Source organism: Phyllobates terribilis, unplaced genomic scaffold, assembly GCF_046119375.1.
Source record: "Phyllobates terribilis strain yellow unplaced genomic scaffold, ASM4611937v1 Scaffold_2__4_contigs__length_985480577, whole genome shotgun sequence".
Taxonomy (NCBI): Eukaryota; Metazoa; Chordata; class Amphibia; order Anura; family Dendrobatidae; genus Phyllobates; species Phyllobates terribilis.
Window position 1 is genome coordinate 8,997,984 of NW_027362762.1, and position 21,208 is coordinate 9,019,191.

The 21,208-nt window shown below is 46.3% G+C and overlaps 1 protein-coding gene across 3 annotated transcripts in view; it reads right to left on the reverse strand.

The window, feature by feature from the left end:
- Positions 1-912: 912 nt before the first annotated feature.
- LOC141188674 (protein Atg16l2-like) overlaps positions 913-21,208 on the reverse strand; it is a 37,305-nt gene continuing 17,009 nt past the window's right edge. For 2 of the 3 annotated variants that reach the window (XM_073661078.1, XM_073661079.1), the window contains exons 8-18: positions 16,055-16,117; positions 15,584-15,686; positions 13,419-13,524; positions 13,009-13,079; positions 7,969-8,037; positions 7,644-7,764; positions 6,549-6,654; positions 5,914-6,063; positions 2,362-2,409; positions 2,096-2,197; positions 913-1,665 (exon numbers count right to left, since the gene is read on the reverse strand). In XM_073661078.1, coding sequence (XP_073517179.1) covers positions 1,572-1,665; positions 2,096-2,197; positions 2,362-2,409; positions 5,914-6,063; positions 6,549-6,654; positions 7,644-7,764; positions 7,969-8,037; positions 13,009-13,079; positions 13,419-13,524; positions 15,584-15,686; positions 16,055-16,117 — 1,033 coding nt within the window. In that variant the 3' untranslated portion in view covers positions 913-1,571. The remainder of the gene's footprint in view (positions 1,666-2,095; positions 2,198-2,361; positions 2,410-5,913; positions 6,064-6,548; positions 6,655-7,643; positions 7,765-7,968; positions 8,038-13,008; positions 13,080-13,418; positions 13,525-15,583; positions 15,687-16,054; positions 16,118-21,208) is intronic. The other variant, XR_012262773.1, reaches the window with a different exon arrangement.

Here is a 21,208-nt window from a genome sequence, read left to right on the forward strand (position 1 = left end):
TTTCATTTTACCATAGTAACCAGCGCACAGGTTTCATTTTACCATAGCAACCAACACACAGCTTTCATTTTACCATAGCAACCAACGCACAGGTTTCATTTTACCATAGCAACCAACGCACAGGTTTCATTTTACCATAGCAACCAACGCACAGGTTTCATTTTACCATAGCAACCAACGCGCAGCTTCCATTTTACCATAGCAACCAACGCACAGCTTCCATTTTACCATAGCAACCAACGCACATATTTCATTTTACCATAGCAACCAACGCACAGCTTTCATTTTACCATAGCAACCAACGTGCAGCTTTCATTTTACCATAGCAACCAACGCACAGCTTCCATTTTACCATAGCAACCAACGCACAGCTTCCATTTTACCATAGCAACCAACGCACAGATTTCATTTTACCATAGCATCCAACGTACAGCTTTCATTTTACCATAGCAACCAACGTGCAGCTTTCATTTTACCATAGCAACCAACGCACAGCTTTCAAATCAAAGCGTGATTTGAATTAAAGTCTGCTCCATCTGCGGTGGCAGCACATTGCACCCGCGGGTGATAATCTGCTTTACACTTATACAACCAGAATACATTACTATAATGAGGTAAGAAGTCCGCAGATCTAAAGTAAGGCGACCTCCATTATCCAAATCACTGGCTGCATCCCTGCGATGATCCTGATACAGCACGTCCTACGCTCTAGTCACAGCCGAAGCTGCATGCACACTTCTGCTGCACGAGCTCCCATAACGCGCTCATACGTATATAGCGGTCTGGATGGAAAGAACACTACATCTACCATGATGCAGTGCGGCAGCGCTAATCAGTCCAACTTCCCACAGGTATCGACTGTATAATAATCACTAATCAGCCGCTACACAAGAAGCCGAAAAGAGGACGAAGCCATAATAAAAATAAGAGCTTTATGTTAATGATAAAGTGCAAACACGGCGTCTCACCGCCCCACCCCCGAGCTGTGAGCGGCCGACAGAGGTCCCATTATATAAAGGGGAGGGGCAGAGTCACGGCCACACCCACTGGACTACTCTGTAAGGGTCATGGTGACACAGGAGATAATTCCTGACACTTGTCCTAACTAATGAGACGGAGCTGATTGTGACACCCATGTTGTCTGTTACATAGGACTGCAGGTAATATCTATACTATTACCTCTGTGTAGGTACAGCTAACGTGTGTAACCTGCAGTCCCATGTAAGACATTCAGCTCTGCGACATCAGTTACAATTATAACGGCAGACATCTGGAGCAAGTCCTGGTGCGGCGGTCAGTTGTGCGTCCGTTCATTGCGCCCTCCATTCCTGGGAGCAGTAAATGCCGGGCATCCGTGGGCCAGTCTTGTTGCCTGGTCGCACGATGCCTGGTCGCACGATGCCTGGTCGCACGATGCCCGGTCGCACGATGCCCGGTCGCACGATGCCCGGTCGGTGGCAGGTTTCCTACAGCAGAAATAGGAAGCCAATCTTCAAAGGCAAAAACAGGATCCTGGGTGTCCAGGTGGCATTAAAGGCCTCGTTTAGCTGTGGCTTCTCCGCCAGCCATTCTCAGTATTCACTCCACAAGACGGCCTTCTTCCCTCTGTCCACACTGACCACGTAATCCCCGGACACAGACCAGGCCACGGCGTTCACTGCCACGCTGCGGGGGAGAAAACACAATAGAAGGTGGTCCTGAAATACTCTGTGCTGCTGGTGGGCTATAACACCACTCCCTCCCGTCATCTAAACAAAGCCAAGCACAGACCCCCAATAACAGTGTAATGGAATACAATCTGTTGTTCTCTGTTATCACTCATTTCAGGCTGAGCAGAAGCTGAACAATCCTGCTCCTGCTGTTCCAACCTGCCATTAGGGAAACTGCCCATGCAGCTCTGGAGGTGACTGGAGGATAAGACATGATGTAATAGCAGAATAGTGACAGCAGCTCTGGAGGTGACTGGAGGATAAGACATGATGTAATAGCAGAATAGTGACTGCAGCTCTGGATGTGACTGGAGGATAAGACATGATGCATCTGTACAATGATAATTGCAGCTCTTGCTGTGATTAGAGGATGCTGGCGATCTCACCTGTGCTCTCCAGTCAGACTCCGCTCCAGGACTCCAGTCCGTGTGCTCCAGATGAAGATGGTCCCATCGGAGGAGCCGGCCATACTGTAACTGGCATCTGGGCTGTGGAGACAAAGGAGAGGCGGTGTTCATCATGGCAGAAGGAAGCGGACGTCTGCGGTCATTTAATTGCAAGCTCTTGGGATAAGAGGATCCACTGGCTTCCATTTATCTCTCCCACCCCCGCATACGGCACATTACCGCGTTGTACGCGCCGCTGCGCTCACCTGAGGATCGCCTTGGTCCAGTCGCAGCCACATTTGAACCCGTCAGCTCTGTACAATGAAGAGAGGCTGTTATAACATGATTACAGGTGTAACAAATAATCAAAATTACCCCCCCCCCACACCATCCTCAAAATGACCCACACCAAATTCAGTTTATTAGTAACGTTTCCAAACTTTCTGCTTTCAAAATACCACTTTTATGGACACCTACTGTTCCAGGCTTATTCACCACTTCATGACCAATGTATTTAGTACTTAATAGAGCCCCTCTGGCTGTTATGACCTGCTGCCCCCCTCTGGCTGTTATGACCTGCTGCAGACGTGATGCATGGCCATGCGTTTCCTTTTGTTTGCTGCTGTAATATACAATGGATTCAGGAGATCGTCTTCTGCATATATGCTCCTTCAATAAGGTGACACTGGTTGGAGATGCCTTTCAGGAGGATGGAGAGCTGGGTGGAGTTGTATATATTTGAAGGGGTACTATGCCGAGTCACTCGCTGATCTGATTGCTGGCACTGGGTTTGACACAGCACGGCCCCCCGTCCGCTCTTGTCACTTAAGAAGTGATTGGACAGGGGACTCCTGGTTATTCTTCATCAGCTGCCAATGTGTTGATTACCCTTCAGATCTCATCCTCCTCTATAACTTCTATATAACGTCCCATCAATCCTCCGTCTATAGCAGGGATGTCAAACTCAAAACACACAGAGGTCTAAAATGAAAAACTTGGACAAAGTTGCGGGCCAACCAGTATACAGTACATAATGGGCCCCACATAGCCCTCCATACAGTACATAATGGGCCCCACATAGCCCTCCATACAGTACATAATGGGCCCCACATAGCCCTCCATACAGTACATAATGGGCCCCACATAGCCCTCCATACAGTACATAATGGGCCCCACATAGCCCTCCATACAGTACATAATGGGCCCCACATAGCCCTCCATACAGTACATAATGGGCCCCACATAGCCCTCCATACAGTACATAATGGGCCCCACATAGCCCTCCATACAGTACATAATGGGCCCCACATAGCCCTCCATACAGTACATAATGGGCCCCACATAGCCCTCCATACAGTACATAATGGGCCCCACATAGCCCTCCATACAGTACATAATGGGCCCCACATAGCCCTCCATACAGTACATAATGGGCCCCACATAGCCCTCCATACAGTACATAATGGGCCCCACATAGCCCTCCATACAGTATATAATGGGCCCCACATAGCCCTCCATACGGTATAATGGCCCCACATAGCCCTCCATACGGTATAATGGCCCCACATAGCCCTCCATACAGTATAATGGCCCCACATAGTCCTCCATACAGTATATAATGGGCCCCACATAGTCCTCCATACAGTATATAATGGGCCCCACATAGTCCTCCATACAGTATATAATGGGCCCCACATAGTCCTCCATACAGTATATAATGGGCCCCACATAGCCCTCCATACAGTATATAATGGGCCCCACATAGCCCTCCATACAGTATAATGGCCCCACATAGCCCTCCATACAGTATAATGGCCCCACATAGCCCTCCATACAGTATAATGGCCCCACATAGTCCTCCATACAGTATAATGGCCCCACATAGTCCTCCATACAGTATAATGGCCCCACATAGCCCTCCATACAGTATAATGGCCCCACATAGCCCTCCATACAGTATAATGGCCCCACATAGTCCTCCATACAGTATATAATGGCCCCACATAGTCCTCCATACAGTATATAATGGGCCCCACATAGTCCTCCATACAGTATATAATGGGCCCCACATAGTCCTCCATACAGTATATAATGGGCCCCACATAGTCCTCCATACAGTATATAATGGCCCCACATAGCCCTCCATACAGTATAATGGCCCCACATAGCCCTCCATACAGTATAATGGCCCCACATAGCCCTCCATACAGTATAATGGCCCCACATAGCCCTCCATACAGTATAATGGCCCCACATAGCCCTCCATACAGTATAATGGCCCCACATAGCCCTCCATACAGTATAATGGCCCCACATAGTCCTCCATACAGTATAATGGCCCCACAGGGGTGGTGGTTCTGGGGTAGAGGGCCAAATAAAAATACCCTCCAGGCCAGATTTGTCCCACGGGCCGGAGTTTGACACGTGTGGTCTATAGCGTCTACACAACGTCCCCTCGATCCCCCGTCTATAGGGGGCAGACACTCCATGAATCGGGAACCTCAGTGATATTTCCATGTAGAATGAATGGATTCTTTCACATGTGATTGGATTCTCCTCGTTCTCGGCACAATGCGCTCGTGTTCTGTACGTGGGACGTTGGTGTCACTTCATAGCCCCATGTAGTAATTATGTGACAATGTTGCACCATCTGAATCTTTACTATTTGATGCGGATGATTTCCTTCCAGATCGTAGCGCTTCTCTTACCCCCCACGTTGCTGTATTATTCCATCCCATGAATTATCCTCCATAGCGTTTCCATAAACCTCGTGTGATCGCCGTTACCAGAGATCATCGGATGTTACTGGTTAATGGGCCCACACACATCGATATATGCCGGCACAGATTACTCTCTATATGAGGATGAAGTACGGGATACGACACCTGAACATGGAACATGGAGTGACGGCAGGAGTCCGTGCTTTATTACTAGTCGGTAATGGTAGGAGGAGAGTACATGTGCCTGGCGGTGCCTGGCGGTGCGGCGGAGACTCTGCATATACGGAGACGGTCGGGTGACGTCTAACAGATTCACAAACACCACGGAGGTCTCAGCGGCATCTTCTGGAGGAATCACAGAGAAGTAAAGATGTTGTACTGTTTGCAGACAAGGTGAGCGCTGCTGTGACATTACTTGGATGTAATCGATGTCTCGGGGATTCCTCGGTTTTCTGAAGATCGTGTCGCTGCCCTGAGTGATCTGTGGAAGGTTTTTCCTTTGTTTGATGGTGCACAGCCAGACACCTGAAGAATATCGCCCCTTCCTCATAGGCAATGGCTTCAGGTCACTAATATTCTGGGATTTGCTGCAGCCGCCTCCATCACATTCCACCAAAGATTTTCAACTTTTCTCAGAAGGTAATACGTTTTCTTCAAGGATTTCCTGATGCTGGATTGAATCCATCTTCCCAGCCACAAGCTACAGGTTTCCAGCCCCAGAGCATGGCCAACTCCCCCCGCCGTGCTTCGCCCTAGCCATGGCCCAGCGCCCAGCTTCGCCCTAGCCATGGCCCAGCGCCCCGCCGCACTTTGCCCTAGCCATGGCCCAGCCCCCCATCATGCTTCATTGTTGACATCACCGAGTACCTGCTGTGCTCCCGTGACGAAGGAGTAAGATTCCTCAGGAACCCTGCCAAGAGCTGCTGTCAGGCGATGCATCACATCTGCAGAAGGTCATAACAGCCAGTGGGGAAGCAGGTCATAACAGCCAGAAGAGCTCTACTAAGTACTAAAGACGCTGGTCATGCAGGGATGAATTCTGACTCTGCAGTAGTGGCAATGTGATGAATCCTAACACCCGGGGTCCACAGACGATACCTGAACTCCAGGCGAACACTCCCCATCCGCAGGTCGATCAGGCTGAGCACGTCGTCCCGGGAGCAGCTCAGAAGCTGCGTCTGCTCTGGCTCCATGAACAGAGATGTCACCTTCTCCTCCAGCGTCACCTCCCGGATACAGTGCTGGGACCTGGAGACATAAAACATTCCTCTAATCTGGCATCGCTAGAACTGGTGAGGAGAGCGGATTCTCAAACTCGCTGGATTAAACAGAAATCTACAGAGAAAATCCTTTAACCCGGAATCTCAATCTGTCACCAAACTATGGAAGAAGGAAGAATCCCCTGCAGCCTGACAACAGAAAGTTGATTGGGGATTTTTTTCTTTCAGTGTCCTTGTCCCTTTTAAGTAAACAAAAAAAAAATCCTTTTTTTGTTTCTACTCCAGTCACATCCAAAGCTGCACACCATATCCTGAAAATTTCTTATTGGTTTTTCTTCTCCCTTGTGGCAAAATGTGGTGTTTTAAGAAGTAGGACACACATTGCAGTACAATGCAATGACAGCAGGCAGCTCTGGCTGTGACTGGAGGAGATGCTGTAACCGGAGGAGATGTTGTAACCTGACATTACACTGAGGAGCTCAGCAGAGATCAGCGGGGGGCTCCGCTCATTACCTGCTGTCCCAGAAGCGGATCTTCTTGTCGTGGTGTCCGCTGATTATATAGGAGTCGGAGCAGACGACGTCACTGCAGTACGAGGGCACCGGGATCCGCCGGATACCTGCAACCAGATACGCCACAAAAACAGGCACTGGATGGAGTAAATGGTGATGGATGGCTCTCTGGGCACCATAATGTGCCAAGAACATATAAAATAGTCCAGATAATCGGAAGTTACCCGTATATACAGTATATGATTCCAGACTACTCGGTGCCGGATTATCAGACGTTATTGGTACAGATAGTAGATGGGCATATGTCTCCAATCTGCCGGATTACCAGAAGTTACCGGTATATACAGTACATATCCATGTGATTCCAGACTACTAGATGCCATATTATCAGAAGTTATCGGTATAAATTAGTACATAGCCAGGTGATTCCAGACTACCGGGTGCAGGATTCTCTACAGTTATTGGTATATGTAGTATATAGCCATATGATTCTATACTACAAGCTGCCAGATTATCAGTATATATAGTATATGGCAATATGACGCCAAACCATCAGATTCCGGATTATTGGAAGTTTCCAGTATATAGCCATATCATTTCATACCACTGGGTGCTGGATTATCAGTGTATAACCATATGAATCCAGACCACCGGGTGCCAAATTATCAGAGGTTTCAGTATATAGCCACATAATGGAATAAAGCCGGGTGCCAGATTATCGGAAGTTACCGGCCTGATAGTATATGCTTATTATGGGGATGTCTGATGAGTGACAAGACCCGGGGAATCGGCCGAGCCGTCTTACCTGTCTTCTGAATGAGGCGAAGCAATAAAGTAAAGAGGAAAGTGAATATCAGCTGCACAATACACATCACAGGGGCCCGGGGCCCTAGAAGATCAACATAGGAGGAGCGACCGGGGTCCAGCCCACCCACAGGTATATTAGGTGTGCTTCCCCTTTAAGGAATGAACATCGATCTGAATACATTGTATCTTCTGGGTAGATATGGGAATATCCTCTATGGACACTTGGCCCCCGGGGGGCGCTAGCAGCTGTCCCACAGTCCGGAGCAGTAAGTCTAGAGGTGTCACCTACAGGCGGCGGCATGCAGATCCCACTCCATCACGCTGCGGTCCATGCTGCAGGTGACCGCGCGGTACATGGACATCTTGAACCTGGCGGCCGTCACCTTCCTCATGTGACCGGTCATCTTCACCTGCAGGAGAATAGGGGGATCAGTATCAATTACAGGGGCCCCACAGGACGCCCACCTGACTATGCCTCATTCAAGCAAAGGGCGTGATATAGGGGAAGAATCAATACAAGTAATCTATTAAGGTGCTGCCCCAGACCCCCAGCTACAAGGCAGCGGCCCCCCGGACACCAGACTCACTGCACATTGACCGACAGAGCAACGTACACTGGATTTACTGCCCAGATTCCACAGATGAGCGGATCCATCATACGAGGCGGCCAGGACCTGAGCACCCTGAAAAGAAAGGAGAGCAACCAGTAAGACCCCGACACGGCCCCCCGAACTATCACAGCAGCCGGGAGCGAGGGAGGCAGCCAGGAACAAGGCTATACTGCCACCTACAGGAGGAACACGGAGAAACACAAGTACGTGCACGAGCGTCCAGCACTGCATGTACCCATCAACTTGTCCCATGCACTACTGGGTGCAGCCACCCCCTAAACCCAGGCGGAACTGGCTGATAACAGAGAGTAATATATTAAAAGACAGGTAATTACAATCTATTACTCCCTGTTATCAGCCATTACTGGAGGAGGCGACTGTAGGACAGGAGACTACAATCTATTACTCCCTGTTATCAGTCATTACTGGAGGAGGAGACTGTAGGACAGGAGACTACGATCTATTACTCCCTCAAAGCCCTCTGTGGGGGACTAACCCAGGACCACCAGACAAGGGCAAGAATGTATGTAAGGAGAGAATGGACGAGTCTGTTTGTCTTAAGCGCACTAAAAACCCGTCGTTATCGGAGGAAGAGGTTGGGACTGTCAGTGGTGGGAAGAAAAAGGCCATCTAATTCAATCAATCATGATGGCGGCACCCACCCCGTTGACGCTGGCAACTATTAACGTTTGCAGCATAAAGTCAGATGCGGCAAGGTACACGGCCTTTCATTTTCTCGGCCAACTTGACGCCGACATTTTGTTTTTGCAGGAGACCAGGTTGACCGATATATCAACCTTGCATAAAGCAAGGCGGGAGTGGAGGCATGGACCCTCCTACTGGTCTCTTGCGGCCGAGCTGTATAGCGGGGTGGCGGTCCTTTTTAAGACCGCAGCGGTTGAATGCAGACGAGTGATCGAATTAGAAATGGAGAGATGCTTGATCCTAGATGTCTCCATGGGGGGACAAGAGCTTCGGCTCATTAACATCTACGGTCCCCAGTCCAAGTGGGACCGCAAATGTCTCTTCCTGAAGATCAAACCTTTTTTATTTTCGAGTCGGCAGGTGGTCTTCGGAGGGGATTTCAACAACGTCACGAGATCCTGTGATAGAGGAGGTTCCGGAGACCAGCTGGCTTATGACTGCGTCGCGTTAAACAGGATAGTGAGTGAGGCTCGCCTGGTGGATGTCCACATCCGGCACAACCCGGGTGACACGGGATTCACCTTTTTTAGAGGTAGTCAGTGCAGGTCTAGGCTAGACAGGTTTTATTTGAAGGAGGAGGCCGTCTCTTCACCGTTGTCGGTTGTGGAGGTGGAGTTCTCCGATCACTGATTATGTTTTCTCTGAATGTTACAGAGACTCCTCGGATGGGAAGAGGTTATTGGAAGCTGAATTCGTCACTCCTTGAGGAAGAAGCTGTAAAACGGTCTTTTGAGGAATTCCTTCAGAGCCAGGTACCATTGCTGGGCCTAAGTAACACTGAGTCGGAGTGGTGGGAGATGTTCAAACATCGGGTGGCGAGATTCTTCCGGCAGCTCTCGAACCTCAGAAGCCTGAACAGGGATCGCCTGTATCAGAGCCTGAGGAGGAAACTCGAGCATCTTGTCTCGACTGGAGGTAGCCGCGAGGAGATCTCCAGAGTGAAGTCCTTGCTGAAGAGGTGTCAGTACGATAGGCACGCATCTTTGGTTTTCGAGAGGGACTACGGGAAGTACTGCTCGCCCGACCCTTACAGAAACTGTAAGATGTCAGTGAATAGTAAGATAGTGACGGGGCTGGTGGACAGTACGGGGTCCCTGAGAAGGTCCAGATCAGGGATCTTGGAGGTCGTCAGTTCCTACTACTCGCACCTCTTGGGAAGGAGGGAGCTGGATCGTGACGGGATGTCGGTTTTCCTGGCTGAAGCGGTTCCTGAGTCAGGGGCTGACCTCTCGCTGGGCGGTTTGGCAGAAGCGATCAAAGAAGAGGAAGTGAGACTGGCGATCGATGGGCTTAGGCCCAAAAAGTCGCCAGGTCCGGATGGCTTAACATCCGAGTTCTTTAGGACCTTTAGGGACTCTTTGGTCCCCCTCTTGACTCAGGTGTTTAACGAGTGTCTCTCCTCGGGCACTCTGCCGAGATCATTAAGGAGGTCAGCTTTGATCATTTTGTCAAAGGGTAAGGATCCGTCACGCATTGAGAACTGGCGTCCCATAGCACTTCTCAATGTGGACAGGAAGATTTTGGCTAAGATACTTTTCAACAGGCTGGTGAAGTTTGCACCCCGGCTCCTTTCGGAGGTTCAGCACCGTTGCGTTCCTGGCCGTAGCACTTTTAGTGCTGTTCTAGGTGTCCGAGAGGCCGTGGAGCAAGGCAGGGTGGGCCTTTGGAAGGGGTTCTTGCTGACCCTGGATCAGGCAAAAGCCTTTGATCGGGTTAACCACGAGTACCTCTGGTCCACTCTTTTGAGGTATGGTCTGCCTGGAGGGTTTGTGGACTGGCTTAAGACCTTGTATGCAGGGGCTGAGACTTTCCCTCTGGTGAATGGGTGGATTGGACAACCTTTCGGGGTAGGATCCGGTGTCCGTCAGTGCTGTCCTCTTAGCCCTTTGCTTTACGCGTTTGCGATCGATCCCTTCCTCAGAAGGATCGATTGTGGACCGTTGGCGGGGGTGCGGATGGGCGGGGCGGCGCCGGAGGCTATCCTGAGGGTGGTGGCCTACACGGACGATGTCACCGTCTTTGTTTCTTCGCAAGAGGAGGCAGTGGTGGTGATGTCAGAAGCGGAGCGCTACTCGGAGGCATCCGGGTCCAAGGTCAACCAGGATAAGTGTGAGAGTCTCTGGCTGGGAGGCAGAGATCCCGGGTTTGATCTTCCGGACACCCTCCCCGAACCCCAAGAACATGCCAAAGTCCTGGGCATCGAATTCGGCCAGGGTGATTACCCCACGAAAAACTGGGAAGGCAGAATCAAAGGTGTCGCCCAAAGAGTGGACCAATGGAGGGGTTGGTCTTTGACCCTGAGGGAAAGAGTTGGCCTGTGCAAAGCTTTCCTGCTCCCCTTGCTAATCTACCTGGGCAGCGTCTGTGTCTTGCCAGAGCCTCTCTGGACACGGGTCTACAGTCTGTTCTTCCAGATGTTATGGAGGTACAGACTGAACCTAGTCAAGCGGGAGGTCACTTACCGCATGAGGAGACTAGGGGGTTTGAAAATGGTGAACCCCGTGGTGTTCCTAGTGAACACCTTCTTGAAAGTGAACGTGGCAAACCTCTGGAAAGAGAGGGCTCCTCCGTGGGTATTCTCCTGCAAAGGATGGTTTCAGCCTTTCTTCCAGGAATGGGAGACAGGGGGAAGAGTGAAGGATCTCCGCACACCACACGGGCATCTCCCGGCTTACGTTACCCCGGGTCTGAAAATGATCTGCCGGTGGGGTCTGGGAATGTGGGAGGTGAGGTCCCTCCTGAGGAAACTCCTCGATATGAGGGTCTTGCTTTCTCATTTTCAGAGTCCATTGGTCCTCAAAGACTGCCCAAGTCGGGATCTGGAGGTTGGGTTGAGTTTGTTAAATTCTAGCAGGATCCCCAAGAAGTACTGGGACTTGACTTGGCGCTGCTTCCATGGTAAGCTGTATGTGAGGAACAATTTGAAGTATAGGAGCTCCGAGGACAGGAATTGCCCCGGTGAGGCTTGTGCTAACGTGCTGGAAAGCATGGAGCACTTCCTGCTTCATTGTCCCTTTAATACAGAGGTGTACAACAGGGTGGGGGCTTCCATTGGTTGGCCGCGGCTGGCTACTCTGTCCTACGCCGGGTGGGCCTATGGAGCGTTCAGAGACCTTGGGAGAAGGGACCTAGACACTTTATTCATAGTCAGCGCAGTGGTCAGGTATTTCACGTGGAACGCACGAGTTTTAGTCTCGACGCAGAGTAAAATCCTCCATGTAGATGAAGTCTGTAGGAACATCCTAGGTGACCTGGTGAAGGTACGTTCTCTGGAGTATGAAGGACTGGGTGCCCGGAGGGCGGCCCGTCTCTGGAGGGGCTTTTCCTTCAGGGTGCCTTAGTCCGGTAGTACTCCTATATCCTGGTGGGGGGCTGATGTCTTTCCACCCTAGATTGTTGTTTTGTATTTCTGTCTCCTGAATAGAAGGTTTGCCGGCATCGAACTTGAGCATTGGATGGTGAGTGTGTAGGTTGTGTTCTGTATATATTGTATATAATGTATAATAGGGGGTTTTAGTTAGGTTGGGAGGGGGATTTGGGGGGGTTCTTCATCAGCGGTGATAAGAGGACTGATCTGGCCTGGTCCAGGCCCCGCCTGGGGAAAAACTTTGGGGCCTGATCCTAGCTCGGAGTAATCCTGAACTTTGTGGCCAGAGCTGGATCAGGGGTGGCGGGATAGTTAGTGTAGGTCTGTGTTTTATATATATATTAAAAAATTACAAAATAAAAAAAAAAAAAAGGTTTAAAATTGTCCATGTCACTATTGTATATATTGTTATTTTTGGTTTTCTGTGGTGTGAATGAGGTGCGGTAAGGGGGTGACTGTAAGGTCAGGCAGTGGGACCAGTAGGTCAGTGTTAGTGTCCGGTTGTATATACGTTATATTAGGTTTAGTGTTTTATTGTATATAATCTTGTATATAGGACGGTGTTTTATGTGTATATAGGATGGTGTGAGCGTTGTGTGGGATTGTATATAGTAGTATGAATGAAGCTGGGCCGGGGGTTTTATAGGTTTTATGATAGTTATTTCTTCTCTATGTATATATTCCTGGGGGGATTTTGTTCTTTCTCTGTAGGTCGGATCTTATATTTCTGTGATTTGTGTCGGGTTTTTGTCGTCTTGTTCTGCAGTTTTTGTTCTTTTGTTTTGTGTCCTGTAATGTTTTCTTCTATAAATAAAAAAGACCTACAATCTATTACTCCCTGTTATCAGCCATTACTGTTGCACCGGTGAGTACAGTCAGCCGCTCTACAGCCTGGAATAGCTGATAACAGAGAGCAGTTGTCTGTAGTGATGAGTGACAGGCGGCAGCGCTCTATTACATCACATACGCACCGAGGGGTCGAGATCGATGCTGGTGATCCCCCCGTTACTTCCGTGTAACACCTGCCGGCAATGGAGTTGTCCTATAGGAGAAAAAGGAAAAAATTAAATATATGAAAAAAAAACCTAGAGACTGAACAAAAAAAGAGGAAGATTAACCCCTTCTTGCCATACCAGGAAACTAACGTTATTTTAACCCTCTAGCTGACAGCTGGTAGGAGGCACCGCTCCGCCCATCTCCTCCCCAGTCTGTGCTGTGCATACCCAGCAGATGTCAGGAAGGGGTTAAGGGGAAGCTCCGGTCTCTGCTGCTGGTAACATTGTGGCTGCTGCCTGGATACATTGTATCCATGTCTCTCCTGTTGGGCAGAGATCAGGTTTTATTGTCCTCCTATGATCAAGAAGGAAACAATGATCCTCACCTCCCACCAGGTCCCAGATCTTCACCACCCGGTCCGCCCCTCCGGTGGCCACCATCCTGGAGTTTGGACTAAACTTCACCGCATCAATTTCAGACTCATGAACTTCCTGAAAAAATAAATCAATCAATCAGAAAGACTCATGAGGAGAAAGGGGGCCCCAGGGAGGAGAAAGGGGGCCCCAGAGAGGAGAAAGGGGGCCCCAGAGAGGAGAAAGGGGGCCCCACGGAGGAGAAAGGGGGCCCCACGGAGGAGAAAGGGGGCCCCACGGAGGAGAAAGGGGGCCCCACGGAGGAGAAAGGGGGCCCCACGGAGGAGAAAGGGGGCCCCACAGAGGAGAAAGGGGGCCCCACAGAGGAGAAAGGGGGCCCCACAGAGGAGAAAGGGGGCCCCACAGAGGAGAAAGGGGGCCCCACAGAGGAGAAAGGGGGCCCCACAGAGGAGAAAGGGGGCCCCACAGAGGAGAAAGGGGGCCCCACAGAGGAGAAAGGGGGCCCCACAGAGGAGAAAGGGGGCCCCACAGAGGAGAAAGGGGGCCCCACAGAGGAGAAAGGGGGCCCCACAGAGGAGAAAGGGGGCCCCACAGAGGAGAAAGGGGGCCCCACAGAGGAGAAAGGGGGCCCCACAGAGGAGAAAGGGGGCCCCACAGAGGAGAAAGGGGGCCCCACAGAGGAGAAAGGGGGCCCCACAGAGGAGAAAGGGGGCCCCACAGAGGAGAAAGGGGGCCCCACAGAGGAGAAAGGGGGCCCCACAGAGGAGAAAGGGGGCCCCACAGAGGAGAAAGGGGGCCCCACAGAGGAGAAAGGGGGCCCCACAGAGGAGAAAGGGGGCCCCACAGAGGAGAAAGGGGGCCCCACAGAGGAGAAAGGGGGCCCCACAGAGGAGAAAGGGGGCCCCACAGAGGAGAAAGGGGGCCCCACAGAGGAGAAAGGGGGCCCCACAGAGGAGAAAGGGGGCCCCACAGAGGAGAAAGGGGGCCCCACAGAGGAGAAAGGGGGCCCCACAGAGGAGAAAGGGGGCCCCACAGAGGAGAAAGGGGGCCCCACAGAGGAGAAAGGGGGCCCCACAGAGGAGAAAGGGGGCCCCACAGAGGAGAAAGGGGGCCCCACAGAGGAGAAAGGGGGCCCCACAGAGGAGAAAGGGGGCCCCACAGAGGAGAAAGGGGGCCCCACAGAGGAGAAAGGGGGCCCCACAGAGGAGAAAGGGGGCCCCACAGAGGAGAAAGGGGGCCCCACAGAGGAGAAAGGGGGCCCCACAGAGGAGAAAGGGGGCCCCACAGAGGAGAAAGGGGGCCCCACAGAGGAGAAAGGGGGCCCCACAGAGGAGAAAGGGGGCCCCACAGAGGAGAAAGGGGGCCCCACAGAGGAGAAAGGGGGCCCCACAGAGGAGAAAGGGGGCCCCACAGAGGAGAAAGGGGGCCCCACAGAGGAGAAAGGGGGCCCCACAGAGGAGAAAGGGGGCCCCACAGAGGAGAAAGGGGGCCCCACAGAGGAGAAAGGGGGCCCCAGAGAGGAGAAAGGGGGCCCCAGAGAGGAGAAAGGGGGCCCCAGAGAGGAGAAAGGGGGCCCCAGAGAGGAGAAAGGGGGCCCCAGAGAGGAGAAAGGGGGCCCCAGAGAGGAGAAAGGGGGCCCCAGAGAGGAGAAAGGGGGCCCCAGAGAGGAGAAAGGGGGCCCCAGAGAGGAGAAAGGGGGCCCCAGAGAGGAGAAAGGGGGCCCCAGAGAGGAGAAAGGGGGCCCCAGGGAGGAGAAAGGGGGCCCCAGGGAGGAGAAAGGGGGCCCCAGGGAGGAGAAAGGGGGCCCCAGGGAGGAGAAAGGGGGCCCCAGGGAGGAGAAAGGGGGCCCCAGGGAGGAGAAAGGGGGCCCCAGGGAGGAGAAAGGGGGCCCCAGGGAGGAGAAAGGGGGCCCCAGGGAGGAGAAAGGGGGCCCCAGGGAGGAGAAATGTCACCCGGGTACAGGAGAACAGGTCCTCACCAACTGGCTGACCCGCATACTTAAGGGGTTTACAGCACAAGCCAATCCCTTTATGGAGGGAATAAGCTAGAAGTGATACTCAGGAAATAAAGGGTTAATTATTTATATAAATCTAAAAGACAATTTATCTTCATGATAAGTAAGTGACCCCCTGAATCTACATAGAGGATTCTACAAGTACACAGCCGGGGGTCTCACCATGCTGTAGAGAGCTCTATTAGGGAGACTGCAGAAGACGCAGACAGAGGATGGATGATGCCAGTCACTGTCCACACCGGAGTCATCCCGCCGCCTCCGGAGACTGAGAAAAAGATAGAAAACTACCATTATACAGATGGAAAAGACAGAGACCAAAGTGAATGTCTGACTGCAAATTATATATATATATATATATATATATATATATATATATATATATATATATATATATATATATATATATATATATATATATATATATATATATATATATATATATATATATATCCAGCTCCAGCATGCCGGGTACAGGGGGGTCCTCCATTAATCACAGCACATCAGGGTCTCTGATAAGTGAGACCAGCAGCCACCTGCACTAGGCTACAAGGAGATCAGTCACGTTACACAATTCTCTGCTGCCACAACCAGAAAATCCCCAGCACCATAAATATACCGCTATACTATACTCACTCAAACAAACTTCTTAATGTTTCCAAGACCTTCGAAGGACCTAAAGCAATCATAGACTGCGACCTGAAACACAAAGGGCGAGAGCGACCGACACAAAACACATCATCAGCTCAGAGATAATACACGAAAATACACACAAATTCCTCAATATAAGGAGCAGTATTATAGTAGTTATATTCTTGTACATAGGGGCAGTATTATAGTAGTTATATTCTTGTACATAGGGGGCAGTATTATAGTAGTTACATTCTTGTACATAGGGGCAGTATTATAGTAGTTATATTCTTGTACATAGGGGGCAGTATTATAGTAGTTATATTCTTGTACATAGGGGGCAGTATTATAGTAGTTATATTCTTGTACATAGGGGCAGTATTATAGTAGTTATATTCTTGTACATAGGGGCAGTATTATAGTAGTTATATTCTTGTACATAGGGGCAGTATTATAGTAGTTATATTCTTGTACATAGGGGCAGTATTATAGTAGTTATATTCTTGTACATAGGGGCAGTATTATAGTAGTTATATTCTTGTACATAGGGGCAGTATTATAGTAGTTATATTCTTGTACATAGGGGCAGTATTATAGTAGTTATATTCTTGTACATAGGGGGCAGTATTATAGTAGTTACATTCTTGTACATAGGGGCAGTATTATAGTAGTTATATTCTTGTACATAGGGGGCAGTATTATAGTAGTTATATTCTTGTACATAGGGGGCAGTATTATAGTAGTTATATTCTTGTACATAGGGGCAGTATTATAGTAGTTATATTCTTGTACATAGGGGCAGTATTATAGTAGTTATATTCTTGTACATAGGGGCAGTATTATAGTAGTTATATTCTTGTACATAGGGGCAGTATTATAGTAGTTATATTCTTGTACATAGGGGCAGTATTATAGTAGTTATATTCTTGTACATAGGGGCAGTATTATAGTAGTTATATTCTTGTACATAGGGGCAGTATTATAGTAGTTATATTCTTGTACATAGGGGCAGTATTATAGTAGTTATATTCTTGTACATAGGGGCAGTATTATAGTAGTTATATTCTTGTACATAGGGGCAGTATTATAGTAGTTATATTCTTGTACATAGGGGCAGTATTATAGTAGTTATATTCTTGTACATAGGGGCAGTATTATAGTAGTTATATTCTTGTACATAGGAGCAGTATTATAGTAGTTATATTCTTGTATATAGGGGCAGTATTATAGTAGTTATATTCTTGTATATAGGGGCAGTATTATAGTAGTTATATTCCTGTACATAGGGGCAGTATTATAGTAGTTATATTCTTGGACATAGGGGGCAGTATTATAGTAGTTATATTCTTGGACATAGGGGGCAGTATTATAGTAGTTATATTCTTGTACATAGGAGCAGTATTATAGTAGTTATATTCTTGGACATAGGGGCAGTATTATAGTAGTTATATTCTTGGACATAGGGAGCAGTATTATAGTAGTTATATTCTTGTACATAGGAGCAGTATTATAGTAGTTATATTCTTGTACATAGGGGGCAGTATTATAGTAGTTATATTCTTATACATAGGAGCAGTATTATAGTAGTTATATTCTTGTACATAGGAGCAGTATTATAGTAGTTATATTCTTGTACATAGGGGCAGTATTATAGTAGTTATATTCTTGTACATAGGGGCAGTATTATAGTAGTTATATTCTTGTACATAGGGGCAGTATTATAGTAGTTATATTCTTGTACATAGGGGCAGTATTATAGTAGTTATATTCCTGTACATAGGGGCAGTATTATAGTAGTTATATTCTTGGACATAGGGGGCAGTATTATAGTAGTTATATTCTTGTACATAGGAGCAGTATTATAGTAGTTATATTCTTGTACATAGGGGCAGTATTATAGTAGTTATATTCTTGTACATAGGAGCAGTATTATAGTAGTTATATTCTTGTACATAGGGGCAGTATTATAGTAGTTATATTCTTGTACATAGGGGCAGTATTATAGTAGTTATATTCTTGTACATAGGGGCAGTATTATAGTAGTTATATTCTTGTACATAGGAGCAGTATTATAGTAGTTATATTCTTGGACATAAGGGGCAGTATTATAGTAGTTATATTCTTGTACATAGGGGGCAGTATTATAGTAGTTATATTCTTGTACATAGGAGCAGTATTATAGTAGTTATATTCTTGGACATAGGGGGCAGTATTATAGTAGTTATATTCTTGTACATAGGGGGGCAGTATTATAGTAGTTATATTCTTGTACATAGGAGCAGTATTATAGTAGTTATATTCTTGTACATAGGAGCAGTATTATAGTAGTTATATTCTTGTACATAGGGGCAGTATTATAGTAGTTATATTCTTGTACATAGGGGGGCAGTATTATAGTAGTTATATTCTTGTACATAGGAGCAGTATTATAGTAGTTATATTCTTGTACATAGAAGCAGTATTATAGTAGTTATATTCTTGTACATAGGGGGCAGTATTATAGTAGTTATATTCTTGTATATAGGAACAGTATTATAGTAGTTATATTCTTGTACATAGGAGCAGTATTATAGTAGTTATATTCTTGTACATAGGGGGCAGTATTATAGTAGTTATATTCTTGTACATAGGAGCAGTATTATAGTAGTTATATTCTTGTACATAGGGGGCAGTATTATAGTAGTTATATTCTTGTACATAGGGGCAGTATTATAGTAGTTATATTCTTGTACATAGGGGCAGTATTATAGTAGTTATATTCTTGTACATAGGGGCAGTATTATAGTAGTTATATTCTTGTACATAGGAGCAGTATTATAGTAGTTATATTCTTGTACATAGGGGCAGTATTATAGTAGTTATATTCTTGTACATAGGGGCAGTATTATAGTAGTTATATTCTTGTATATAGGGGCAGTATTATAGTAGTTATATTCTTGTATATAGGGGCAGTATTATAGTAGTTATATTCCTGTACATAGGGGCAGTATTATAGTAGTTATATTCTTGGACATAGGGGGCAGTATTATAGTAGTTATATTCTTGTACATAGGAGCAGTATTATAGTAGTTATATTCTTGGACATAGGGGCAGTATTATAGTAGTTATATTCTTGGACATAGGGAGCAGTATTATAGTAGTTATATTCTTGTACATAGGAGCAGTATTATAGTAGTTATATTCTTGTACATAGGGGGCAGTATTATAGTAGTTATATTCTTATACATAGGAGCAGTATTATAGTAGTTATATTCTTGTACATAGGAGCAGTATTATAGTAGTTATATTCTTGTACATAGGGGCAGTATTATAGTAGTTATATTCTTGTACATAGGGGCAGTATTATAGTAGTTATATTCTTGTACATAGGGGCAGTATTATAGTAGTTATATTCCTGTACATAGGGGCAGTATTATAGTAGTTATATTCTTGGACATAGGGGGCAGTATTATAGTAGTTATATTCTTGTACATAGGAGCAGTATTATAGTAGTTATATTCTTGTACATAGGGGCAGTATTATAGTAGTTATATTCTTGTACATAGGAGCAGTATTATAGTAGTTATATTCTTGTACATAGGAGCAGTATTATAGTAGTTATATTCTTGTACATAGGGGCAGTATTATAGTAGTTATATTCTTGTACATAGGGGCAGTATTATAGTAGTTATATTCTTGTACATAGGGGGCAGTATTATAGTAGTTATATTCTTGTACATAGAAGCAGTATTATAGTAGTTATATTCTTGTATATAGGGGCAGTATTATAGTAGTTATATTCTTGTATATAGGGGGCAGTATTATAGTAGTTATATTCTTGTACATAGGAGCAGTATTATAGTAGTTATATTCTGTACATAGGGGCAGTATTATAGTAGTTATATTCTGTACATAGGGGCAGTATTATAGTAGTTATATTCTTGTACATAGAAGCAGTATTATAGTAGTTATATTCTTGTATATAGGAACAGTATTATAGTAGTTATATTCTTGTACATAGGAGCAGTATTATAGTAGTTATATTCTTGTACATAGGGGGCAGTATTATAGTAGTTATATTCTTGTACATAGGGGGGCAGTATTATAGTAGTTATATTCTTGTACATAGGGGGGCAGTATTATAGTAGTTATATTCTTGTACATAGGAGCAGTATTATAGTAGTTATATTCTTGTACATAGAAGCAGTATTATAGTAGTTATATTCTTGTACATAGGGGGCAGTATTATAGTAGTTATATTCTTGTATATAGGAACAGTATTATAGTAGTTATATTCTTGTACATAGGAGCAGTATTATAGTAGTTATATTCTTGTACATAGGGGGCAGTATTATAGTAGTTATATTCTTGTACATAGGAGCAGTATTATAGTAGTTATATTCTTGTACATAGGGGGCAGTATTATAGTAGTTATATTCTTGTACATAGAAGCAGTATTATAGTAGTTATATTCTTGTATATAGGGGCAGTATTATAGTAGTTATATTCTTGTATATAGGGGGCAGTATTGTAGTAGTTATATTATTGTACATAGGGGCAGTATTATAGTAGTTATATTCTTGTACATAGGAGCAGTATTATAGTAGTTCTATTCTTGTACACAGGGGGCAGTATTATAGTAGTTATATTCTTGTATATAGAGGCAGTATTATAGTATTTATATTCTTGTACATAGGAGCAGTATTATAGTAGTTATATTCTTGTACACAGGGGGCAGTATTATAGTAGTTATATTCTTGTACATAGGAGCAGTATTATAGTAGTTATATTCTTGTACATAGGGGCAGTATTATAGTAGTTATATTCTAGTACATAGGAGCAGTATAATAGTAGTTATATTATTGTACATAGGAGCAGTATTATAGTAGTTATATTCTTGTACATAGGAGCAGTATTATAGTAGTTATATTCTTGTACATGGGGCAGTAATATAGTAGTTATATTCTTGTACATGGGGCAGTAATATAGTAGTTATATTCTTGTACATAGGGGCAGTAATATAGTAGTTATATTCTTGTACATAGGGGGCAGTATAATAGAAGTTATATTCTTGTACATAAGGAGCAGTATTATAGTAGTTATATTCTTGTACATGGGGCAGTAATATAGTAGTTATATTCTTGTACATAGGGGCAGTAATATAGTAGTTATATTCTTGTA